We start from the raw sequence: 27,565 nt of genomic DNA, 5'->3' as shown, positions 1-27,565 counted from the left end.
TAAATAGTGATTTTGCCATTAAATTACTGGAGGGAACAAATGTAATGTATTTACCAATGCTGTTATTGAATAGAACTGTTTAGCCAGTAAGACACTGCAGAAGACAATGTGATGTGTTTATTGATATGATAAAAGGATGTAGCTGTTATGGAAAGAAGTGTGAACTTGAGAAACTGAACCAGTTAAAAAGAGTATATTTCACTGATGTTGTGAAATAAGTAAATGTAATTGATGTGAATGAGGAACCAGCTGAACAGTATATTGAAAGCTCATGTTTAGTGTTTTATAGCATTTATTTGTGTGAAATAAATCAGACTCAGACACGTTCTGGAGGAAAGCAGAGACGCATCGTGTCTTCCTTACTCTGCTCTTCACCTGCTTTTACAGGTAACATATTTGTCATCGAGGTCTTCATCCTTGGGACCCGTAACATAGTAACTTCTTCATTGTTATACTTCTATAGTTTTCCCATTTTGTGAGCTGTGGATGTGGAAAGTGTCTCAGTGACACATCCACATGAAAACGGCGTTACCTTCGTTCATTTGCACGTCAAATGAACGAGCTGTTTGGACTTTAACGTCACAGCTGATGCTTCGATACTCGAACTCAAGAGTTCAGCTTCCACTCAGAGGTACAAGTACACACAGCAAAGATAAACGTGTACACAAGGTGGAACCCACAAGTGCACAGCTCCAACCAGAGATGGGCAGTAATCCGATTACTTTTTTCAAGAAACGAGTAAAGTGAGGGATTACTATTGCAAAAAAGGTAATTAGATTACTGTTACTTTCCCGTAAGCACGCTGCGTTACTGCGTTACTAAAACCGCAGCTGTGTGCAGATGAACAATGGATAATCTATCGAGTGTGGAGAGAGTGTGAGCGTGCAGCGTTTAAAGCGTGGAAGCACTGACCTTACTTTGAGTTTGACTCTGTAAAAAGTGACAAAAACATTAGCATCCGCTGTTCACTGCGTGGGAAGACAACATGCTCACTCACTATGTGTTAATGGGCATGCTTATTTATAACTTTGATAAAATGTCATAAAAATAATTCCATGCCAGCTCACCATTGGTGATCAGGTAGTTTCTGTTCCAGTTCCAGTCCCATAAATCATGAAGCTTGCTGCCAGAAAAGCTTCAAATCTCCTTTGAAAGCTGTTTGTGGTCTTGATTGTGGGAGCTTCAGTTGTCTGACTCCAGCTGCCACACAGTGCTCACTGATATCATTTGCAAAAACCCCAGTGTGACAATATTTATCAGTGAAGCAGAAATCAGGAAGTGACGACTTTTCTTTGAACATTTGCTGAGGCTAAGCTGTGCTTTCTACCACAGTTGGGAATTTCCTGGTTTACAACAAATTATTGTGTCAACACCGCATAAGATTTCAAACTACAGGAAAATCACTGGAGTTATAAGAGGCATACAACGACACACACACCACATGCATGCTGTTGCTATTTATTGTGGATTAACCTGTCAAGGGCAAGAACAAAATAATTCTGCCTCAAATACAGGAAATCATAGCTTTCCTGTATTTCCTCCATTGTTGGCATGCTGGTTAGTGCTGTTGCTCCACAGTAAGAAGGTCCTGGGCTAAATTATCCATGAATGTAAACGGCTGTGTGTTTCTATCTGATAGACTGGTGAGCTGTCCAGGGTGTACCCTGCCTGGTAACCTATCACTTCAGGGTTATTTCCCAGCCCTGCTGCAACCAGGATAGAGATAGGAGGATGGTAGTTGTTGTAGACCCATTCAATTTCAATTGAAGGATTAAAATGTTCCAGGAGCTCAACTTACTCCATCTGAACATGTTTCAATCGTGTTTTATGAACACAACATGCAGCTTTACTGAATATGAAAAGGTTGTGTTGATTTAACTCAGTTGTTTAAGTTTCTGCCAAAGCAAAACCTTTGTGTGCAACCAGTGTCCACTATTGAATCAAGTAAATCCAACATGTTTTTGTCAGTGCAAAAGGAGTTACGGTGCCTGTATTCCTGCACAATATTGTCCCGGGAGGGAGGAAAACTTTCTGGTGAAGTTTTGGTTGATTTTTGGGTTTTGCTTGACACTAGGTTGATTTTATCAGTGAGGTTTGGATTGTTTTCTTTCTCTAAGAGAGAGAAAGATGGTTTTATGCTTGGACATGTTTGCAATGGGCCCCAGTATTTGTTACTTTATTAGTATTTTATTGGTTGCGTTTGTTTGTGCTTTTGTTACAGTGCACTGAGATAAGAACATCTGAGAGGTGTGATCCACCGGTGGTGATATTTTGGTATTTTGTGAGTTCCCGATTTAACAAATCAGCTCTTTAATCCAGACCTGAGAGGTTGAACTTTAAAGCGCTATAAAATATTCTTACTGGAAACAGCGGCAAAGTGTTTTTCTCCATGATTATAATGGGCTTGGGAGAAATTCACTGATATGTGACATTGATCACATGAGAAGTCCTGAGCCTAAAAGGATTGCAGCGAGTCAATCCAGTCCAAAAACAAGGAGCTGTTTTCCTTTAAAATGATGACGTCATCTTGCTGGTGATGGAGGCTCGAATAGGCTGCGCGTGAGACTCCATTATCAGCAATATCTGGTATGAATGTGTGTGGATGTATGCATGTGACTGGACTGTGACGGACTGACGACTAAAAGTTTAACTGACTTGATACTGAGACAAAAACGGTGCCGACTTTAGGATTAGTGAATGTCCACAACAATTCACCCAGCCTGTAGAAGAAGGGTGGAGGTTTTGTCTTGCTTTGTTTGTGCAGGAGCAGAAGGATGACAGAGACTAAAGGGGGAGGCTGTAGCTTCACATGAGTGTGAGCTGCAGACTGAACCCTTTGGTTGCTAATGTTGAGTCACTGATGTTTGCATTAAGAAAATTGTGTTTTATTAGCTGTGTTTTAATTAAGGTATCACATTATATTGTTGTGAATGTTAAATGCTAAAGTGAAGAAAAGCTTTGATTTCACTCATGACTGAACATGTTATTATTAACCATAGCAGGCCACTGTAAAGAGTCAATTAACTGTTATAGAGGAAAAAAAGGCCAAAAACTCTGTTAATACCTATGAATAACAGGCAATGATAGACTTGTCACATTCAAAATAGAGATATGTAATAACAAACACGGGTCCGTGTCATTTAGGTTCTCCATTGAAATAGTCAATCATTTAGAAAAGTAGAATATATATATATATATGTCTCAACGCTGTTTCTCAATAATATTAAAAACCTAAAAACTATTGTTGTGGAAGATAGAAGTCACTGTGACAGCCCTCTGACTGTGGAGGACGTTTGTAATCCTATTTCTGCACTTAAGGCCAACAAATCTCCCGGCACAGATGGTTTAACTGCAGAGTTTTATGAATCATTTTCTAATCTCCTGGCTCCGTTCTTACTGCAGCTTTTCATAGGAAGTGTAGAGAATAACATCCTCCCTCCTACTCTTACTCAGGGTCTCATAACACTTATTCCAAAGCCAAACAAAGACTTACTTCTTATTGATAATTGGAGACCCATCTGTCTGCTCAATGATGACTATGAGATTATGGCTTTAGTACTTGCTAACAGAATGAAAGAGTTCTTGGACACAATTATCGATGAGACACAATCAGGCTTTATGAGAAACAGACACCTTTCTAAGAACATGAGACTGGTTTTAGATCTACTTGATTACTCTGATTTGGTATCTGACTATAGCTTCATTCTCTTCCTGGATTTTTAAAAGGCTTTTGATACAATTGAACATCAATTTATTTTCCACTCTTTGGAAAAATTTGGCATTTTTCTGTAAAGCTATCAAAACCTTGTACACGAATGGCAATAGCTCAATTAAAACGATTAAGACTCCACCCCGAGATTTGACCTGTTATACAAGGAATCAGCACAGCTGATAAGGAGCTCATCATCAGCCAGCTAGCTGATGACACCACACTCTTCTTGAAGAATGCAAATCAAATCCGTCCAGCCCTTAGTGTTATTAGTGATTTCTCTGAGGCATGTTAATACTTTTAGCTATTTTATATCCATAAATCAATGGCGTGTCCAGCGGGGTGGCCTGGGGGGGCACAGGCCACCCCCCCCAACCAGACTGGCCACCCCAGGTGCCACCCCAAAGGTAAAACAATAAAATTCAATCAAATATCAAATGTCCGATTATGTTTTCACGGTGAAGCTCAGATATCCGAGTGTAAGTGAATGCAGCATCGGCTTCTGCGCTATGCGCATCACGTTAGCAAAGGTAGGCGAGCCAAGCACGAAGGACAACACTGCAGGAAACAATTTTTCGGTGAAAGAAAATGAGGACAGAATAAATGTCCCGGTAAGTAATATTAAGTTTGTTGAGTTTAGTAAACTTCGGTGAAATTAGAATCCCAAGGAAAAAATAACACTTAAAGAATTATTGCAGCCGTGGAATATTTCAGACAGTATGCTACTGAGGGCAGCTAACATAAGAGTTATGAGTTATAAGATGCAGGTCGATGTGTAAAAATAACTCCGTTGTTTGGTGGTGGCTATGGCGGGGCTTCCACAGAGGCCAGCAGGTGGATGAGGGAAGGAGAGGCAGGAGGAGAGACCCGAGGCAGCCGCCAGTCCGAGTGTCAGGTGAACTGAACTTCAGGTAAGAAGTTATGACCTGCAGTCTATCTGGGTCAGATATAAACTAAGTTTAGGTGGAGTTTATTTTCGTTGTGCTGACTTTACCCTCAGTTGCAATAACTCGTACTGCGTTCTAGCCAGCTTGATGGAGTTTTTATACAGCTGGGTGGGTGCTATGATGTTACTGATAGTGAACTTTATTTTATTCATGCCAACGGCTCCTTAAAAAAATGGAATGGTCCCTCATTCAGAGAAAATATTACACGTTTCGTATTGAGCTGAGAAGAGACGCAGTTTGTCCTGGACTTTAGCTAGAATGGAAAAAGACACAAAGCTGGAGTTATTCTGTCGTTACGCTGCACAGCTGCCTCTTCTTCTCTCATTCTCTCCCCCTCTCTCTCCTGCTGCTACTTCAATCATGAAACTGATCAATGATCAGCTGATCGGCTTTTCTCTCTCATTTATTTATCGCCCACTTTGCTGGGTGATGTCGGTTTGTATATGTGGTGAGAGGGAAACATGAAGATGAAACCAGGAGATGTCCTTACTGAATCATCAGAGCTGAACAGGTGATGGAGAAACAGGTTTACCTTTTAGGTGACATGAATGAGTTGAAGTTATGAGCTGTTTCTGAGAGACAAATAACACCAGGATCCTTTTCTATGTAGCTGACAGCTGGTAACTGTGCAGGGGTGGATCTAGCAAAGTGTTGCCAGGGGGCCAGGTAGGGCATTAACAGGGAGAGGGGGGCACAAAGAAATACTTTTCTTTCTTATTCTCATTTAAAATATCTAGCTTTTATTAAATAATTATCTAAATCTTACAACCAAAGTTTTTATCTGACGTAAAATGTATAGAAATCATACATATACCAACAAAACTGTACATCACTGTCACAACAGGGTTTGTTTTCATTCAAAGGCTTTATGGCTTTAATACCTGGTGGGCCGGTCTCTAGTCAAAATGCCCGATTTTCTGTCCCAGTCCAGCCCTGCAGGTTAATACTGGCAGTGTCACCATGCCAGCTGACTGTATTTCATCATCAGCCAGTGTTGTTCTTTATCAATATTACCAAAGTTGACCATAAGGCAGCATAGAAAGTATTTACTTGCTTTCAGGTTTCATTCAAATGTTAGTCTTTTCAGTTGTTTCTCCACTTTTTCCCTGTTTCAAAATCAAACACCAGTTTGTGAGAAGATTATCTTCTTTTTTTAATAGGCAGATAAAGTTTTGCATTGGCATTGGCTAATTTGTCAATTGTTTGCTACAAATGTTCGTATTTTAATATTAAAAAATGTTTTTGCCCAAAACATATGTGCACTATATGTCAGTAAAAACACTATGCAAATATTGCTGTCCTTGAATGCTGAGTAAACACTGACAAAGCACTGATTGTATCTCTTGTACTTTATCAACGCAGTATCTAAAAACTTTGCACCGGAGTGGTTAAAATCTCATTCTAATAAGAGTTAAAAGCGCATTCGGTTATTAGGTTTACAGGATTATTGAATTATGGTTAATGGTTGGTAGAATTTTTTTTAAACATTATCTGCCAATTACATCTGCCACCCTTCTCCAAATCTGTGCCCCTACCTGGCCCCCCCAACAAAAATTTTCTAGACACGCCACTGCCATAAATGTAAGTTTATTAATAAAACACCATATTTCTGCCGTTTTATAAGGATATGAATTGTACATACAATCAATTTCAGACTCAACCAACAAAAAGCCTCTCAGAACAATATTTATATTGTAACAGTTGCTATTGTAATGCAGTGTATCACCACATGGCGGCGCCTCCTGTCTCACGACTGGTGTCTCCCCCTTTTTGTTCTTCTTCGCACTCCTCCTGTAATGGATTCTCCCGTGTGTACGTGGACTAGTGTGCTCTTTAGTAATGTGTGGTAGAGGTAGCACTTTTATTTTTGATATTGTAAATAAATGAGTACTTTTTGGAAAGTCAGAAGCTGTTGCTCATTCGCTATCCACCTGCACACCTCCACGGCTGGCTTCATCTCCACTGCACGTTACAACTGGCGCCCGAACTTTTTCCCCTTGGACTTCAGACGATTTTTGCATCCCGCCGAGGATTCTTCTCTTCTAGCACGTGAACTGTCTCGGAAATCCCCCCAGTTTTGCGGACACTCGGACGTTTTCTCCAGCCATGGCCGCAGCCTCAGCTCAGGTGGGACCCGACTAATTTCTGGATACCGTGGTGTGCCGCTGCTCCGCTTGGGAGAAAGAAAAAGAGAGAAGCTGACTCCGCGACGCGAATGGACTCCGTGGATTTGTTATTTGTTGTTGGTTTCGTCTTCTAAGGATTAATTCTTCTGTGGAGAGCCTGGACATGAACATTTCTGCTGGCTTTTCATTCCCCTTTCCCTCTGCTGAGACTGACTGTAGCACATGTAAGTGATAGCTTGGCCGACTACAACCATTGGTGCTGGTCTTCGGCTCAGTATAACGAAACGACTTAAAACTAATCTTGCATTGAGCTCTAGTGTTGCAGACATGCTATTGTAATAACATGGTTCTGATCACTCCAGTCTAATTTCAGTTGTTGGGCGAAATTTTATATGTGGTTTTTCTAAATTTAATCTTGAACGCATTTTTGCAGTTTTGTCTTTCTAGTCTGACCTAAGTGACTCTTTTACTGCTATATCAATAACTGCACTGTGCCTTGGAGCGGCTTAATTTTTTTGAAATCGCAATGGCACACTGCCCAGACGACTCTGACTCAGACATGGAACTTACCTCGTTACCTATGATAGGTTTGTAGCTTGAACCCATCCGCTGGAACGTTGGAGACAATATAATTACACTGCAAAGCAAGACACAAGTAGGCAAGCTTCTTCATGTTTCTCGTGCACGGGAGAAAACCGGACAAAGCGCCGTCCCTTCGCTTGACCCCAGTTGCTCTCGTCCGTTCTCCCGTACCACTGTTCTTTTATTGAGGTTACATGAATATGCATAAGTTCATTAACATATGACTTCTACATACAAACAAAGAGTACCGTGTGTGTGTGTGTGTGTGTCTGTGTGTGTGTGTGTCTGTGTGTGTGTGTGTGTGTGAGTGTGAGAGAGATCTGTGTGGGGTCAAGATGTGACCCTGTGAAGACTCTGGTGCTAGCTGGTGCCAGGACGTCTGGGTCCATCTAACAAAAGGCTCTTATACTTAAACAGATATACGTGTGCTTGCTATACCATAAATCAAAGATAAACTCTCCTAGGGAGTATGTGATTTATACCAAGGATACTGAATAGAGGAATGTATGCACCCCCCTCTACACAGAGTTAATACAGACCTCTTTTAGGATGAGACATCCTTTCAATCTACCAATGATTATATACTTCTAAGCATATATGAGTAAATGTTTCTAAGCATAAATGACAATCAACAATATAAAATCTAACATTCCCCCCTTATTGACGTTTATGCTTGAAAAGTCCCCAGTTACGAATACCTCATGTCTGACAGTTTCAATGCAAACATTGTTATATTCAGCATATGTCAAATCACCCTAAATTACTGAAAAAATACACAGTTTAACAAATGTATTAGCGGTTATCCCATTCCTCATTGAGCTCATCTCATGGCAAACTGCATCCTACAAACAAACAAAGAAATTGTTAATTTAATAGTGAAAATAAGAAAGTAACATTTTCAAAACCATCTCAGCTTGGTGGTGTTTTCTCCAGGTGTGCAAATCACATGTCTCTCTGCAGAGTGGTTTGAGTTCTGCAGGGCGTCATGAATGTCTCTTCCAGTTGTTTCCATCACTGTCCATAGGACCAGAGTCCAAATGTATGTAGAATAGACATTCAAACATACCAGTTAGTTTTGTTGTTTGTCAACATGGGTCTCAGCTATTTCCAAAGCTGCAGACCTCTCAGCACTCTAGTTTTATGGCCTCTACCAACCCCCATCACCTCATTCAAGCCTTCGTCCTGTGAGAGGGATATTTATGACTCCTTCATTGTCCACGCTCTGCAGAGAAACACCTCTGTGGAAAGGGTGCAGGTGTCCATTATCTTACTGCTGTTGTGATCCCAGCAGTCTTCAGGGTATCATCGTATTCACAGTACAGTGGCACAGCATTAGGTGATGTTCATAGGAAACTGCTGTCATCACCACCATAGCTTCTGGTTCCTGTGCTTTTCACAGAATCATGATGTCATCCTCGAACTCCTTCTGCGCTGTCGATGGAGCCTGGCACGCTCCCGTCATCCCTCGAGTTTTCCTGTCCCAACGCTGCTGAAGATGATCTCTGATCCTCCTGAAGTCTCTCTCCTGGCCTCAGCTCCCATCCTGTGGACGATCCTCTCAGGCACTCCTTCTCGTCATGGATAGTCCTGATTTTGGGCCTGCTGGATCTGTCTCAAAACACTCAGCTTCTCTGCCTTCCTCCTGGTTCAGCTGATTCAGCCATCACGCCTCGCACTTGGTTGCCCTAGAGTTGATCAGAGGCTGGAGGTTGAAGTGCGAGCTTACCCTACGGGGGCTCAATCAGCACTCCCCCCTCACCACCGAAACAACCAAGTGTGAGATTTCTCTATTGTGCTGTCTTGAGGGTGCTGGGGTTTCCTGGGACCTCGACCTCTTTGCAGTGGCTCTGATAAATCCAGGAGGGTCTCTCCGCTATTTTGCAGGCAGTTTCATGGTCCTTGCTGTGGCTCCAAGGTCTGATCTCATGATGGGCCCCAACCAGCTTGACCTTTGACCTCAACCACTGCCTGGGCTATGCCTGGAATGTTTCTCGCTTCTCACTGCTGCACCTGTATTTCAGAAAGACTTCTATTTGGAGAGCATGTCAACAATCATCAAACCACATTCTTTAGTTCAGTGAACTTCACTAATAGGCCATCAAAGCCTCATCTGAACATGGGTGCACCACTTGCATAGATTTAATACTTGTAAATAAACAGCTAATCACACAAATCACTGCAACAATAATAGTAAACATTGTTTAATGTTAATTCTGGACCCCACCTCTTGACGCATGGACAACCATGCGTCAACTCACCAAACCAGGATCCCTGTCTTAAAAACTGGCTCCACCAGGAGCCTGCATACAATAAAATCAACTTCACTCTTATAAACAATATATCAGAAGAGTAATAAGCATTCAACATCAGCAAGACAAGTGTCATGTGCAGGTTTTCTCAAATCGGGAAACTACAATTATTTCCCTAATTTGCCTCAGACATGGATCATCCCATGTGCTCAGTTAACATTAATGTAATCGGTGACTTCTCTTAAGCAAATTCACTCCACTCATATATTACTATGGGCTCAAAGTGGCCAGCTAAGAGCCCATATTCAACTTTCCCAGAAACACCGTAACCTCATATTTGTTTTACTCATGTCACTTTCCGCTTCTGCCGAATCCTCCACAGCATTCTCAAAGAAACAAACATTAGCAATACACATTGACTGTGGTCAGACGGAGGTCAGACACAGGTCAACAGGTTCCAGAGGTGCCATAAAAACACCATAAAGGTAGCCAACCCTAGCTGTGGAAAGAATGACAGTCACATATAAACCCAGAAATCCTGTAGTAGGAAAACATTAACTAATCCTCTTATAAATCACATGATCAAACACATGATTAATCATCTGCTGTAAAAAGAAATGTAAATGTTAGCGCTGCGCAGGTGTGTACACTTTCTCACAGTAATGTCTGTGAGCAACACAAGTTAGTGGATGACACACACATAGTAAATTCACAGACAGAAAAGATGGCATTTAAAAGATTAAATCGTCATGCAACCGCGAATGTTGCTGTCATCTTTCTGCTCCTGTAACAAAAAACACATAAATTCATCCACCCTTTTGTCCTGTCTAGGTGGAGGTTAACCTTGAGTCGTGGTCATGTCCTGTCAGCTTTTACCAGTCAGTCAGTTTGTTCTTTATTTCCATTCATTCATTCATTCTTTGCTGATAGTGGAACCTGTCGTCGCATTTAGTTTCCACTTCCAGCAAAATGACGTCATTTCAAAAAGAAAAAGAACTTCTAGATCGGATTACCTTGCTGAATCCGGTTTAGGCTGGGACATTCATTTAATAATTGTCCCAAATAAGTGGCTTTCTCCTGAGCCCATTTTAATGTGGAGAAAACTCACTTGTAAGGCTTTCTCGACAGGTCGTATAGCACTTTTAATTTCTGACGTGCAGATCTGCTTAAAGAAAAGAAATAGACAAACAAAATCAGTGCCTGTTCAAAAGATAAAATGAAAAATAACAGAGATTATCAAACCAAACTTTCAGTGCACTGTGAAAGTATCAAAATAAAAAGGCCTTGTTAAGTCATGACACAAACTCCTCATCTCAGGAGGGTAAATCATACCATTAGCATGGTTCATCATACCATCATACTAATCGGCAGGCTCGACTTCACAACAGAAGAAAAATCATCAGCTAGATTCACTCCAAACCAACCATCAGCTGCACAACACACACATAAGCCTAATGTGTCTTATTAGCTATGAGTTTAATCACCAGGTCTGTGCTCTTCACTCATTTAGGCCACAGATCTATTGTATTCAATTTTCCTTTTCCCTTCATCATAAAACATGTGACATGCTGTCATGCACTTCACAAAAGAAGTTTGTTCTGACGTATTCAGAGTTGTGTATCTAAATACAGGATTCACTCGCACATCAAAACAGGAAACTCAGTGTTTTAGAGTCTCCACTCAACACAACAACTCCAACACATCTCATTCACTCGTGCTAGAATTCAGTCACCTTTCATTAATCTAAGAACCGATCAACTAATTTGCATATCAGCTATTAACCCACTAAGTTGACAGGACGACAGAAAAGCATGTTCAAAATAGTATCACAAAAATAGAATTTCCCTCATACAGTAAATTACTTATGCTGCATTAATCAAGCAGGAAGCTTCTCCCAATTTACCATTTTAACACTAAATTTATTGTCTGATCACTGGTTAGTCAAACCAGGATCTTTTTTCCCCCACAAAGGTTAAATTGTTGTCCTGCAACCTAGAGAGTCAATTTTTTTTTCTTTAGGATAAATTCAGTATTTGATAACAAGTGTCTGCTAAATTGACACTATTTTAACACTGATGAAAGATAAGCTAATTTTCATTGCATGGGTGTTTGTGTTATTAGGCAGGTCTAATGCATGTCTGTGGAGCTGCATCTCCAGCAGAGCATGTTCTTAAACCTGCCTTTCCTACACACTTCTCTGCTATTATTTGATCATTTCTTAACTAATGTGCTATGAGTCTTCATGAGTTATTTTGTGTTTGGAATTGTTAGTAGGGTTAATGCATGTTCTGCTTGTTTGTGTGATTTTGTATGTTTCTATTTGTTTCAGACTCCGTCTCAATTTTCCAACTTAAGCAGTCAGTTTTCTTTTCCCCAGGTTTGCTAACCCAAATTTTGATTTCCCACATTTAATAACAGCACTCTGTGTTTCCACTTACTCTCACTCTGTTGTCCTCTCACTCTCTTGTCCTCTCCCACTTTCAACAGTCCACAGCCGGCAGTTCTCCTTCAGCTTTGTCCTGTGTTCCACTGTCTCTTCTTGCCATTTTACTCCACAGGTGGCAAATGTCAAACTCCAACAGTCTCCTCAGTTCTCCTCAAAAGTTTTCTTCACATGCATAGTGAAGTTGCAGCTTGTTGGAAACACAGTGCCATTCATCCGATCAGTCAGGATGATGGGTTTGCTCTTCTTCTCTGGTGCTGTTTGTCCACATTGCTGCTGCTCGCTGGGACTTTTTGTTCAGGACTTTGCTGCTGTCTCTTTATCTGCCATGTTATTGCTTTGGAGCTGCATTCCTTGTCTTCAGGGAGGTGTGAGCTTGCTTGTGAGGTTGAGAAACACATGGTGCTGTAAATAAGTCAGCCAGAAACTTGGCCTGAACGTTTCCAATGATGTTAAACTATAACTTTCTTCCGACCGCTGCATGTGGAAAATTGATTCAGGTCTGCTTTTCACCTGAAAGTGACAAACTAAGACATGTTCATTATCATCATCACTGCTTAATCAACACATCTCTCTCTCTCTCTGTGTTTGTGTGAACAATCCTTTCTTAAAAGCAGAAAATGACATTGTAGTTGTTTTTCGGCTGATCAACACAAAACCTTTTTCCTATGATTATTTTTCTTCGTCTACAATGTAATTTGTCTCTTTTTCACTCTTTTTTTTCCCTTTACAATAGCTTGTGATCCGCAAAATCACTGCTCTCACTCACAATCAGAGGCAATTACTTTTGCACAGTGCACAAAAACACTGTGATGTCAGACACATTCACACTCACTTTGTCATCTGCATAAATAAATCATATGGCTGGAGATATGTGCCATGGTGATCCATAGGCATGATCACACGTTTATTTAATTATTTTCAACCCAACAAAACAAATAAACAAAAACATGATGCTGATGCTATGAACACTCCACACACATGAGTCAAGATGCAGGAAAACTGCTCATGGAAACGCTGCACACTCCAGTTATCATATGTCTGTGAAGGTTCTCAGTCATCCAGGTCATCGTAGTCAAAGGAGCTTGCAAAGAAAAGCGTCTGGACTTCTTTAAGTTGCTTGAAGACGTTTCACCTCTCATCCGAGAAGCTTCTTCAGTTCTAAGGTCAAATGGTGGAGAGTCCCAGATATAAACCTAGTGGGAGTGACCCCGTGACCCCCACAGAGGGACAAAAGGACCCCCTGATGATCCTCTAATCACCTGAGCCAAGGTGTGAAATTGGGTGTGGGACCCAATCAGCCAGAGTTTCGTGTGTGTTAACACACACCCAGGAGTTGTTTGCTCAAACACTCTAAGAAATATCTGTGCTGTTAACACAGTTTCATGCTTCAAGAGACACTCTTTAAAGCCTCGTGCTTTGGCACAAACAGCTGGCTTTTCTTTTTCCCTCTTTTCAATGGCTTCCATCGTCAGCACTACATCAACGAAGAGGCCATCATCTGGTTTTCCAAAATGTCCAAAGATTTTCTGGAGGGCATCATGCTTGGCCCACCACCGTGTCTCACCTATTGGACTAAGGCGTCTGTGTCTTGTGTTTTTGGTTTGTTTCTCCCACAGATTAACCCTGTGATAGGACTCCTTGATGAACACAGCTATGTCATTAAGTAAATTAAAGAGTGATCCACTTTCAATGACACTTTGTGTTGTGTCAGCAATCACAAGATTAAGTATGTGTGCATAGCACCACACATGCACATGAGTTGGAGACTGGGCAGTCATGAGTGCTGAAAAGCCTTTGTACTGGCCCTGCATATTTGAAGCACCATCTGTTGCATTCCCAATGCACATGGCCTTGTCTAGATTCAGATGCTCTAAAACTCCGGAAAGCAAGTTTACAAAGTACTGCCCCGTGGATGCTTCGCACCTCACTATGGAGACAAGCCTCTCCTGCACAGACTCAGTAACATACCTGATGATTACTGAACACTGATCATAACCTGTGATGTCTTGGGTTGTGTCTAGCTGAACAGAAAACATCCCAGCTTTCTGGACATCACTGGCGATGCTCTCTTGAAGGAGATGGCCAAGTGCATCAATCACTGAGTTGACAGTTGTTTTGGAGAGTAGGGTGATGAGAGATCCTCTACCTCTTGATCCACTGGTCTGATGCAACTTCTTGCTTTTTTTCAATGCAGTCATTCAAATGTTCTCCAAGGCACATATCATACTTGCCTAATAACACAATTAGTTCCAGAAAGTTACCATGATCGATGGTGTTATCACCTAAGGTGTATGCAGCCTCATTCTCCACATGCCTATAGCTGAGTCCCCTCTTCCCAAGTACTTTGATCACATCCACTATACGCTCTAAAACTTGCCGTCTCTTTTTCACTTGTGCTCTGTGAGCTGACAACTGACTGCCAGCAAACAAGCTCCTGATGTTGCCTTTTGAGCACCTTAAGAAAAAAGCTTCAGCACAGGTCTGGTGTGTAGTGCTCTTTTCATGCTCCTCTGTGCGCAGATGTATATGTCGCCAGTCACTCATGCCTGTTATAAATGTGCTGGTGTCAGTCAGCCTTGCAAATGCCAGACACACAAAGCAGAACAATAAATGGCGTTCTTTGCAATAAGTAAGCCACTTCCTGTTGGTGCCATCTTTACAGCTGAACACCCTCATCACAACTGCACTGCTACTGTTCTGCTGTGGGTGGTAATCTAAGAAGGCCTGTAATATGGCAGGTTCAGGGCGAGCAAAGTAATCGATGCCCTGGCTCTCTCTCTCTTGCTCTTCCATCTCTCTCTCTTGCTCTTCCATCTCTCTCTCCTGCTCTTTTATTTCTCTCTCTTCCTTTTCCTAAATCCCTCGTTTTGCACAGTCCCTGACGTGCTCTCCGTTGTTGTTTCCCTGCTAATTTTAGCATCACACGGCACAGCTTCTGTATCACGTGGTATAAGGCTCCGCCCTTGTCATTTGTTGAGCAGGAAGAGTGAGCGCTTGTTTTCATGCAGAGTACGTCCCGGATCAAAATGTGAAGTTTTACAAATCACCACTTCTTTAGTGAATATCATTTCAGTCTCAGACAATCTCGTTTCTCTTACAGAGGTTGAATGCACCTTCTGCGGATGGCGGTACCACACAGTGTGCGTGGACTTCCCCTGCACAGAAGGCAACTACAAATGCTGTGAATGCTAAATAAACAGAAACAAATGATCCCTGTTGTCTTTGCTTGATGATTGGTTTGAGTCTTGACAATCCACATTGCTGGCGTTGGATCTTTCAATGCCAGCAATGGCAGGTATCAGTGCTCAAAGCTTTTGTGTTTGTTTCCAACAAGTTGCCCACCTCGGGAAACAAAAATGTGTTCTTTTACTTGTCAGATGAACATATGAGACACTTTGACTCTTCAGTGCAGTGTGGAGCCTAACAAAGATCTGTTTTGTGTCCCAGCTGATCAGCAGGAGGAGGAGAGTCTGACGGAGCAGCAGAGGAACATTTTCAGCTACTTGGACTCAGCTCAGCCACTACAGAGGAAACAATGAGCTCAACACAGAAGGTGACAGACAGAGCAGGACCATATGACCAAAGATATTTATCACCATATACATTTGAACATTTGCCATAACGATGTAGCTGACGATAGAATTGACACCAGACAAAATACTTTACAGCTGCACAACTTTATTAAAAACCCATCAATGTATTTTCACTGAAACAAGCAGCTGTTGTTTATGTGCATTAAAGTTATATAAAAATGTAACAGTGCCAATGCAAATTCCTCGCTGACAGTTTAACCAAAAGGCGTTTCCAGTGGAAACTGGCCGACACATCCTGAGCATAACCATGTATAATATCCACTAAACTTCAGAAGAGGTTATACAGTCGTGGCCAAAAGGTTTGAGAATTGCATAAATATTGGAACCTGGAGAAGTTGCTGCTTAAGTTTTTATAATAGCATTTTGCCTGCACTCCAGAATGTTATGAGGAGTGATCAGATGAACTGCATCGTCCTTCTTTGCCATGAAAACGAACTTAATCCCCAAAAAGCCTTACCACTGCATTTCATTGCTGTCATCAAAGGACCTGCTGAGACCATTTCAGTGATCGTCTTCTTAACTCAGGTGAGAATGTTGGCGAGCACGAGGCTGGAGATCATCATGGCTGTATCCCGATTCAGGTTCTGCAGCTTTAAAGTCCTCAAGGGCCGCGTACTCAAAGACCGCTAAGGCCGAAGTGCGAGGCTCGTAGGCTCGTGAAATGGGACGTCTAGCCTCCGTCGCGCTGCCCAGGTTGCCTAGCAACCATGATACTAACAGCTGGAAACGTTTCATACAGCTTTGTTTGACAGAAATGAAGGAGAACATATTTAGTTCATTTGTTTCTACATGAGCTCTGTGTGATTTGATGAGTATCTGAGGCTGAGACCACAGGACTGTGAAACATGATTGTTGGGCTTCATTTCTGTGCTGAACAGTCGTTTAAGATTAGCTGTAAATAACAATTAGCTGATGTTGTTCATGAGACTAAAGTCATCTCACTGTGGTAATGTAAATATAATATGGCCAATATTATAGTTATTATATTAATCACTTCACTCACAGACAAGTATCTGTGACAGTGTGTATACAGATGTATCATATATAAGAGACAAATATTGTTCATTTAATATGTTGGTACTAAATGTGGCTCAATGCTTACATATATGTGTAAAAAGCAAATGTAGGAGCTGTGATAACTGTGTCTGATAGAATGAAGAGTAGACTGATATATGAAATATTCCTTTATTGGGTGAGAAAATCAGACCATGTCATAACTGCTTTAAGTCACACAGAATAGATAAATTCAAATTCAAATTTTATTTGTCACGTACACAGTCATACACAGTATGATATGTAGTGAAATGCTTGGACAACTGCTCGTGACCTAAAGAAAACAAAAAAGGAAAAGGCTATGAATAAGATAGGAAATAAATATGAAAAATTAAAAAGGGTAAATTTAACTAGGAAGGAATAAAATATAAATTAAGGTTAAAAATGAAATAACTGTACAACACACTGGGAAAGAATAAGATAAAATATATAAATTGAAAATAAAATAACTGTACAACAAAATACACAATATAGAACTATATAAGAATGTATGAACAAAATACACAAGAAGTATAAATAAATATATACACAATAACAGCAGCAGTGATTTAAGTGATGAAGTGAAAACAAAGTCCAGAAAGTCCAGTGTGTGTGTAAGAACTGTATGTGTGGGTCAGTACTGTGTGGTGGTGTGATTGAGAGACCGTATCGCCTGCGGGAAGAAGCTCCTCCTCAGTCTCTCTGTGTTGGTCTTCAGGGAGCGGAATCGCTTTCCTGACCTCAGCAGAGAGAACAGTCTGTTGTTGGGATGGCTGAGGTCCTTCACCATCTTCCTGGCCTTGGTCCAGCACCGCCTGCTGTAGATTGAGTGCAGGTCAGGGAGCTCGGAGCGGATGGTGCGCTCAGCTGACCGCACAACCCTCTGTAGAGCTCGTCTGTCCTGCATGGTGCTGTTCCCGAACCAGGTTAAGATGTTTCCCGTCAGGATGCTCTCTATGGTGCAGGAGTAAAAGTTCCTGAGCACCTTGGAGGGCAGTTGGAAGTCTCTCAAGCGTCTGAGGTGGTAGAGACGCTGACGGGCCTTTTTCACCACGGTGTTGATGTGACAGGACCATGACAGGTCCTGCGTGATGTGAACTCCGAGGTATTTGAAGCTGTCCACTCTCTCCACTGGGCACTCGTTGATGACGGGGGTCTGGTAGTTCCTCTCCTGCTTAGTGCTGAAGTCCACTATCAGCTCCTTTGTCTTACTGACGTTTAGAAGGAGGTTGTTCCTCTGGCACCAGTTCTCCAGATTCCTAATCTCCTTCAGGTAGGCCGTCTCGTTGTTATCAGAGATCAGGCCCACCACGACGGTGTCGTCAGCAAACTTGATGATGGTGGTGGAGCTGGTAGTGGCCACGCAGTCATATGTGTACAAAGAGTACAGCAGGGGGCTCAGAACACACCCCTGGGGGGCTCCAGTGCTGAGAGTGGTGGAGGCTGAGACATGTCCGCCCATCCTTACTGCCTGTGGTCTGCCAGTTAGGAAGTTGGAGATCCACTGACACATAGATGAGCTGAGTCCCAGATGCTCCAGCTTGGTGGTGAGTGTGGAGGGAATTATGGTGTTAAATGCAGAGCTGTAGTCTATGAAGAGCATTTTAACATAATTCCCCCTTCTAGTGTCCAAGTGAGTGAGTGATGTGTGGAGGAGATGAGAGATGGCATCGTCTGTGGAACGATTTGGACGGTAAGCGAACTGTAGTGGGTCCAGTGTGTCTGGTAGTGAAGAAATGATGAAGTCTCTGACCAGGCGTTCAAAGCACTTCATCACTACTGAGGTGAGGGCTACAGGGCGATAGTCATTGAGAGAAGCAGGGTGGGGTTTCTTCGGGACAGGAACAATGATGGACTCCTTGAAGCATGTGGGGATCACCGACTGAGATAAAGAGATATTATAGTTATTATATTAATCACTTCACTCACAGACAAGTATCTGTGACAGTGTGTATATAGATGTGTCATATATAAGAGACAAATATTGTTCATTTAATATGTTGGTACTAAATGTGGCTCAATGCTTACATATATGTGTAAAAAGCAAATGTAGGAGCTGTGATAACTGTGTCTGATAGAATGAAGAGCAGACTGATATATGAAATATTCCTTTATTGGGTGAGAAAATCAGACCATGTCATAACTGCTTTAAGTCACACAGAATAGATATCAGAGCCTTAAACAGGCTGACTTCTGCTAAATGGGTCAAACTGGGCAGAAAGTCTACAAACACATAACATCCTTATAGAATATGATGTAACACTTGTTAAGGTTCAAAATTGAGGAAGGAGAGTACAAACCACCCATGGTCCAGAAGATCTTGGTCAAACAATGATTTTTAATGAATACACACGTGTGGGAAGACAACTCTGTACGCAGACAGCAATTAGTCTTCAACTTAATCAAAGCATGAACAGATATTTTATAGCATCAGGGTTTGATTTACTGACGCCCCTTCATGCGTCACAGATACATTTTATACATAGATCAGATCAACACCACAATGACTTTTAACCCAGAAGATCATCTTCTATTTTCATGGATGGTACTTTCCGTTCTTGTCTTAAAGTGAATTGTTCCTCTTTCTTGCCGAGACATGACTAATCTCTCCTCTAAATAAATCTAACTCATGTGTGTGTGTGTGTGTGTGTGTTGACCTCACATGCTCTTTGTGTCACCTCTTCACCTACTAACTGTCTGTGTCTCGTCCTCAAATGCTCTTTCTCAATTCACCTGTTGCACTTCTGACCTTTCACCAGACCAGAGGCTCACTGAGACTATATGTATGTCTTCTACTAAATAAATGTTTTAACCAAGAACCTCTACTTAAAACCTTAATATGAAATGACCTGATATATAAGTGTTTTGTAAGCATGTATTGCAATTCCTTCTATGTTCTAGTTTTCCCTCAGCATGTATCACCTGAACAGTCACGTCAGTGAAGCTTAAGACCTTTAAAGAACCTGAACATCAACTCAAATAAGCACAGATATGCATTGTGTACACAATAGTTATAACTGCATCTGAAATACAAAATTAACATCATCATAAACATCTTAAGGCCATCTTAAAGCTATCTATTACATTGTCAAAGCAATGATCATACTGCAGATTATATTATTAATGCAATGGTAATAATGATGATTATTTAACAATAGCAGTAAAATAATTTCCCTGCTCCACACACTATAGATCAACTTAGCTCAGAATATATAAAGCATATAAACAGTTACAGCAATATGATGCAACAAACACAGCAGCTACTGATCCAAAATACTCAAAGCTTCATAGAACTGAAACCAACATTTATTTTTAGCTCCATCCTGCTGCTGATACAGACTTTAGGTTTCTGAACATTAAACTTGTTGCTGCCTTTCATAGTGTGTAACCTGAAGGCCCTGAGTACTTTCTCCCACACTGGAAACACTGGGATGATCACATTATTTGAACATTACCTAATAAGACTGATTCAGCACAGACAGTTATGTTAAACTTTCCTAGCCGTCCTTCACAAACAGGGAACAGTCTGTCTATTCTCTCCATCTGTCAGCTGCTGCTGGCTCTTCCTCCTCCTCTTCCTCACACACTGCTGAGTTTGTCCTGGTGGATCATCAGGGCTGCAAAGCCTCACAGATGATGTGCAGCAGTGGCTCCTTCAGTCTGTCCTCACTCGGGACACTTGCAGTCGTCACACATGGAAATCAAATGTGTGATAAGCTGCAGGATTCAAACACAAGTGTAACTTATAAACACATGTTCATACTTTTATTCCACAATCAGAGAGAAAGAAACAGAGAGAGAGTGCAGGACAGACAGACAGGTGACAGTCTCAGGTGTACACACTGCTACACAACAGCACAGAGAAGCAGGATTTAGTGTTTGTGTTATTACGAGTGTAAACAAGAAGAGTTCCAGATGGTGCAGTGGACACATGTGTGACTGCTGTGATTAAAGCATCTTTCTTTCAGCTTAACGAGTGAACCGTCAGCTCGTTCAAACACACGTTAAAGTGCGTTTGGCTCGACACCACCGAACAGAGGCAGCAATATAACACAGCTCACATTAACAGTGCAGTGAATCCTGCTTGTGCCGTGATGTTCAGGACTGCAAACCAAGCAGCATCACTGACTTTCAGCTTGTTGTGTTTGTGGATATATGACTGACTTTAATTATCCACAAAATCATCACATTCTCTGTCAGATTAAGGTCGACTATTGAACGGCGTATATTTTAAAGGCTTTAAAACCAAGTTAACGCTGAAAGTACAAACATCACTAATGTCACATAACTCTGCCGACAAGGCATAGCTATGGCTATGAAATGCTCTTTGTGTATCACTTCTTCATTATGAAAGATGTCATTAATGCACTAGTAATGTCTCATCTGGAGTATTGTTCAATCATTTGGTCAGCAGCTAATGAGACAGATCTTAACAGACTTCAGTTAGTCCAGAATAAGGCGTCCAGATTAGTGTGAAGATGTTCATACTATACTAATATTGATAAAATGCATAATAACCTTTCTTGGCTTCCTGTACAGGCTAAAATATTCTATGGCTTACTTGTAGTTCTAAAAAAAGCAATTCTGTTAAACACACCACATTTATTCTGCTCAGCTGCAGTATCCAGATGAAATACATCATCATATTACACAGTTTTCAACCAGCTGCAATTTAGTAAATGCTCGAGTTAAAAGTAACGTTTTGTAAAACTGTTACATTTAGAGCAACTTTTAAGTGGAATAAGTTGCCTTAAAAAATTAGAGAATTATTCAAAACTTCAATGAACACTTAAAAGCCGATTTACAGAGCTTTTAGTTGTTGTAAATATTGTAAGACATGATTTGTTTTTGAAATTTGTGTAATGTGCCTCAATGTTATTGATATTATTATTATTATTAGTATTGATTGCTTATATTTGAACAATTGTGAAACCTCACTGTGGATGTAAGAGTGAAATTATGTGGATATCTTGAATCCACTTTATTGTGTAATATTTTATGTGAGTATTTGACGGAAGACGAGCAACATCTGTTGTGGAAGCTAACGGGGTTCCTTTAGAATAAACAAACATAGGATTTATTATCACTGAATAATTCTGTATAAATCTATACAAATTATAGAAATATGTAATAGGAAACAACAAAATAATCTAAATTATAAAATAATGTGTGTGTGTGTGTGTGTGTGTGTGTGTGTGTGTGTGTGTGTGTGTGTGTGTGCATGATTTTAGTGTTTGAACAGTCATGAATTATCTTTAACAGCAGGTTGGATGTAATGTGTTAGAACTACCAGCAGGTGGGGATAAGAGACCTTTAAGGTGTTTGGTGCCACGCTCCACCTTCAGGTTTAAAACTAGTGTTAATGGAGTTTGAAGGTTGAGTTTGTTCCACGACTGCATTTCACTCACTGCCTCTGTTTGTATCTCTGTCACTGCAGGACCAACATGGAGCCAGAAGTCAGCGCTCTCAGGAGGCCGACAAACCTCACAGAAGAAAGGGAGAGAAAAAACACACCTGTGACGAGTGTGGGAAGGGTTTTACTGTGAGGGCTAATCTAAAACGGCATCAGGTCATCCACACTGGAGAGAGACCGTTCAGCTGTGACTTGTGTGGAAAGTCTTTTTCCTTGAAGGGTTACCTAAAAAAACACCAACTCATCCACAGTGGAGTTAAAGCGTACAGCTGTGATCAGTGTGGCAGAGCTTTTACTCACAGTAGCCACTTACAGAGTCATCTAGTTACCCACTCTGGAATTAAGCCATACAGCTGTGACGAGTGTGGAAAGTCTTTTTCCTTGAAGGGTTACCTAAAACAACACCAACTCGTCCACAGTGGAGTTAAAGCGTACAGCTGTGATCAGTGTGGAAGAGCTTTTACTCACAGTAGCAGCTTACAGAGTCATCTAGTTACCCACTCTGGAATTAAGGCATACAGCTGTGACGAGTGTGGGAAGGGTTTTACTGAGAGGGCTAAACTAAAACAGCATCAGGTCATCCACACTGGAGAGAGACCGTTCAGCTGTGACTTGTGTGGAAAGTCTTTTTCCTGGAAGGGTTACCTAAAAACACACCAACTCATCCACAGTGGAGTTAAAGCGTACAGCTGTGATCAGTGTGGCAGAGCTTTTACTCGCAGTAGCAGCTTACAGAGGCATCTAGTTACCCACTCTGGAATTAAGGCATACAGCTGTGACATCTGTGGAAAAACTTTCAGCCGGAGAGGGAGCCGAAATACACACCTACGCATTCACACCAGACATGATGTGTACTGCTGTGAACAGTGTGGCAAAGAGTTTATAACTCACACACACTTACAACGACACATGTTTACCCACACTGAGGAGAGACCTTATCAATGTGACCTGTGTGAGAAGACTTTTAAATCTCCACATGACCTGAGACGACACCAACAGATCCACACCAGAAAGAGACTCTACAAGTGCAGCTACTGTGAGGTATGTATTTATATTGTTATCTTGTCATTTTAGCCTGACTGTTTGGAACAACTCTGCTCATTAAACTGTGTTAGCATGTTAGCAATTCTACTGCATGGAAAAGCAGCTCTGAGTGATTATTCAGATTTTCCTTTCAGTTATGATTTTAGTATTACTGTAGTATTATGGTGGTAGTATTGTAGTTATTGCAGCCCAGTAAACTGAGTGTGTTAACTGAAACAGTCAAATGTAGTTGGACGTCTGCAGAGATGCTCTTTATTTCAGGCGACGTTCAGGATACAAATGTTGAAGGACTGACTTACACTGTCTTTGTGTCTTTGTTTAGAAGCAGAGCGACACAGATGGATCCAGTTCTCAACCCTGTCATCACTGTGGTGGTGGGAAAGACTTTCATTGTGACCTCTGTGGAAAAACTTTCAGTCAGCAAAAGACCCTAAAAGTACATCAACGTAGACACACTGGAGACAAACTGAAATACTGCAAAGAATGTGGGAGAAGCTTCACCACACCAAGTGATTTAAAACGACATGAACTGATTCACAGTGGGGTTAAAAAGCACCTCTGTGATCAGTGTGGGTCATCCTTCACCACTGTAAGGGACCTTAAATCACACAAACGAGTCCACACAGGAGAGAAACCACACAAGTGCAGACACTGTGAGAGAAGCTTCTCACATTCAGGTAGTCGTAACATTCATGAACGTGGACACATGGAAGGAAACTACAGCTGTGACCAGTGTGACAAGAGCTTCAGGAATCTCAGTTCATACTCTGCACACAAACGATCCCACGTTACTAATAAACTGTTTCACTGTTACCAATGTGCCCAAACATTCATCTCATTGTCTGCTCTGTGCAAACATCAGCGCGATCACTCAGGGCTGAAATCACTCCCATCACTGGATCACAGTGAATCTGAAGACACAGAAAGATCCTCTGGTTTCTGTGTCAGACTCAAAAAGCTTGAGATCAGGCTCCACAGAGTTCAGATAGAATCTCCTGTAAAAATCTGATGAGGCAGCTGTGAATCAAACTCTTCCCCTAGTTCCATTTTAAGCTTTCAAAACTGTCCTACTGTAGAGTTCATGTCAAGTGGTTAGATTTCTTTTCATCAGTTGGTTGAAAACTGTTTCCTATTATAAAGTTTTTGTTTTAATGTATTTTGATCCACATAAATGTTTTCTTGTTCAGGTTCTTTATGTTATTGAATCTTGCAAATGTTAAATAAAAAATTCAAATGTTAAATATCTTCACTGATGGTTTAAATAAACTGTCCTTTCAGCTTTAGCTCCTAATTTATTCATTATTTATGGATGTAGCACAGCAGCCGTCTCTTGATTAAGACATGGAGGGCTCGGGATCTGATGGTGTCGTCTCCCTAATTTGCCCACTCAGTAAATCTCACTCATGGCCAAGAAATTGAAATAAACCTTGTTTCCCTGCTGGATAGTGATCCACTGTAACTCTGCTCCTCCTTCCTGTTTAGGATTTCTGTGGCTGAAGTAAAATTCCCTCCATCCATCACTTATCCCAGCTAACCCAAAGTGAAATAAAGTTTTGCTCGTCTTAAAAAAGCATTACTGATGATGATGATGATTTATATAAAATGCATATAGCAACAGTAGCACTTTAGTTTGGACTTTATGATTTCTGTAACTGGAAAATATTATTTTGTTTAAAGACAGAAGTGACCGCATAGTTGCAACATCAAAGGGAAATATTAATTAATTAGCATCAAGTATATTTGTTGCTTAAGCGTTTGCACTATAACTTAAGTAGGATTATAACTTTTAAGGAAGGAAAGATTTCAGATATTTAGTTCACTGTTTCAGTTATTTTATATGAAATTAAAACATTTACGTTGGTCAAACATGATGCTCTAAATCAAATAAAAGTTTGAAAATAAATGATGTATTTTTAAATGCTGCAACAAATGTTCACAAAATGTAACTATAATTAAAACCAGTTAAACAAAATCAAATGTTTGAATCATGCTTAACCAAATGCCAGGCTGGAGAGCTGAACCTAAAGTATACGTAGAAAGATTTCAACATCTGAGCAGTTTTTAATGTTTTTATCACATATAAATGTCACAGCAGTGGGTCCTGGCCCAATGCTTTGTGTTTTTGGTTTTCTTTGACTCTTGTTTTTCTTGGTTTTTGTTCTTCTTATTTATCAGGCTCTCAGTAATCTTAGTTCTCCCTCCCTCAGTGTTCATTTTAGCCTGTGTTTAGTTTCTGTTCCCGTGTCCCACGTTTCATCGTTTCATGTCGAGTCAGCCCTGTCTCTCTGTTTCCTGTGTCTCCCCAGTCAGCCCCGCCTCCCTCGGGCACTCATGTGTGATACAGAGTAATAAACCTGACTACATTTGCTACACTCTCTTTATTACCTGTTACTTTAAAATTCATACACTAATTATGTCTGCCCATCTCTCTAATGTGAAGGTCAAAGGTCAACATCCCAGTGACATAAGAATAATCCCAAAGGGGCAAAGGCAGCGGTTAATTTAGCACATTTAGCATTAAGGGTACAGCAAGGATATACTTTTACTTATTGTGGCAGGGGTGTGGTCTCTGGCCTGCTGCAGTGGAGGCTGGTGGCGGGACGTTGGACGGCACAGGTGAGGGTGATGGAGCTCATGACTCTCCCCTTTATAGTGACGGAGGAGACTGGCGTGGGGGAAGCGTGTAGTGGAGGAAGCCGAGGAGAGAGCTGGTTTCTGGCTACAAAGACGGCGTCAAACCAGAAAAGATTGCTCGTGGTCAAATAATGTGTCAATCACCTGTGAATCAAACTGTGTGTGGCTCAGTTCATGTCACAGTGTTGTTTAGTATATCTTCACTTGTCTCACTCTCCTTCTGTTCTGTCCATCAGGACGATCCTCAGCGCTTACACAGATCCTCCATCGATGTTTTGGATCCAATCAGTGATCAGTTCTACGAGGAGGCCTGGATGTTCACCAGCGCTCGCTACACCTCCATCTACCAGAAGGTGAGTGTACTCCTTTGTACTCAGATTAACATTTTACTTCTTAAAATACATTTTCATATATGAGCTTTCTATTATTTCATGGGCCATTTAATCAATATTAAAATTACAAGCATATCAACAAAGGTGAAGCTGGTTTTTTCCACTTGCTGTCACACAGTCATGGAGGAATACAATAAATACATAATCAGTCATAGATCCTGAACAATGACATTAAAAGAAAGTCTGTGGCTCTAAAAACTAAACAGTATAAAGACATGCTCCAAGCTGCTGTTTCTCTCCTACTCCTCTAGGTTTTCCACTGTCGGCCATCCAGCGATGCTGGAGGGCTACCTGGCCAATGCTGGCCTACACAAAGAGGTCCCGGCTCGGAGGAGCTGAAGAAGATCCTTGCCTTCCTCGTCAGTTTCCTCTTCAGTTCCTATCCCAACAAAACCTTCTTGCACCTATTAGCTCCAAAGAGGCTATGGTGCCCGTGGAGGTCTGGACCTGAGGCCTGTGCTCATCACGTGGATAGAAAACACTCTGACACCATTCTGGAGGTCTGATGGGACTCTGACCAAAACACAGATGAAATAAAACTTGTGGCTGGAGCTTTTAAAATGACTTTTTCACCTCATAGATTAATGCTCATGATTGCATGTTAGCAAGACAGCATCTCCCCAAGGTGAAACTCTCAGGAGACATTTACTCTTAAACTGTAATCTGGTTGAGACTACTTGAGGAGATCTTAGTAGCGAGTATGTGGATTTAGTCTCTTCACCAACAGCAGACAGACCCATGCCAAGAAAGCAGACATGTTCTCAAAGAAAGCCGAGAGCAGAGATTGGAAAAAGCTAAAAAGAAAAAGCTGCAGCTTCAGACAACTATCTGCCTGTAAGGCTGAAAAAGTCCAGTTACGCTCTATTTTGGAAAAGCTCCCAGTTTTGGTAACCTGGACTTTTATTTCCCCTCTTCTGCTACAGATGTTGACTGTGACCTCAGAGGCCAACTGGACCACACAGCTGCAGCAGGAGTGAGGGAGAGGAGTCTTCATCCAGCTTCAAAGAAAACATCCAGGTAAAGTGACGTGGATCAGCGGATAAAGCCGTCTCCACTTTCAAAGGAGATCCTCTGAGAGAGAGACTCTCTGAGCCATTTTAGCCTCAAATTATAGGACTTTATAGTACAGCAACACTTTTAAAGGACAAAAATAACATAAACTGTGACTGTAATACAAACAAAGTATTGCATGTGTTTTTAAAAGTGTTCCTCCGATGGGCAGGATATCACTATTAGACTGTCCCACCAGCCAACTTCAACAAGAGACCACAGCAGCATTCAGTGATCAGCACAGATGTTCCTCTAACACTCAGCATCTGATCCCTGTTGGTCTGTGTGCTTCTGCTTTTGCTCAGTTAGAAACCCTGCAGCAACCCGACCCAAAACTGTGTCTTCTTG

At 41.3% G+C, this 27,565-nt stretch overlaps 3 protein-coding genes across 3 annotated transcripts in view; 2 read left to right on the top strand and 1 right to left on the bottom strand.

Moving 5' to 3' along the window:
• Positions 1-26,556, top strand: part of LOC146672593 (uncharacterized) — a 348,538-nt gene extending 321,982 nt beyond the window's left edge. The window contains exons 5-6 of the mRNA XM_085401284.1: positions 26,012-26,128; positions 26,419-26,556. Of these exons, the coding sequence (XP_085257410.1) occupies positions 26,012-26,067 (56 nt within the window). The 3' untranslated portion in view covers positions 26,068-26,128; positions 26,419-26,556. The remainder of the gene's footprint in view (positions 1-26,011; positions 26,129-26,418) is intronic.
• Positions 1-27,565, bottom strand: part of LOC146672589 (NACHT, LRR and PYD domains-containing protein 12-like) — a 236,742-nt gene that overhangs the window by 132,482 nt on the left and 76,695 nt on the right. The window lies entirely within an intron of this gene.
• LOC146672594 (uncharacterized) lies at positions 330-25,204 on the top strand. The gene is made up of 5 exons (XM_085401312.1): positions 330-387; positions 4,534-4,620; positions 15,507-15,612; positions 22,122-23,138; positions 23,800-25,204. The coding sequence occupies exons 3-5, from the start codon at positions 15,595-15,597 to the stop codon at positions 24,148-24,150; spliced, it is 1,386 nt and encodes a 461-aa protein (XP_085257438.1). The 5' UTR covers positions 330-387; positions 4,534-4,620; positions 15,507-15,594; the 3' UTR covers positions 24,151-25,204.

The sequence above is a fragment of the Rhamphochromis longiceps genome, linkage group LG3, assembly GCF_057381845.1.
Source record: "Rhamphochromis longiceps isolate RC_006_pf linkage group LG3, R_longiceps_female_GT1.1, whole genome shotgun sequence".
Taxonomy (NCBI): Eukaryota; Metazoa; Chordata; class Actinopteri; order Cichliformes; family Cichlidae; genus Rhamphochromis; species Rhamphochromis longiceps.
Note: the sequence above shows the minus strand (reverse complement) of the source record. Positions and strands in the feature narration are given on the sequence as shown.

Excerpts from the sequence above, each read along its gene's own strand:
- LOC146672594 (XM_085401312.1), top strand. Across the intron at positions 23,139-23,799 it reads ACAAGTGCAGCTACTGTGAG|AGAAGCTTCTCACATTCAGG; the intron begins GTATGTATTTAT and ends AGACACTGTGAG.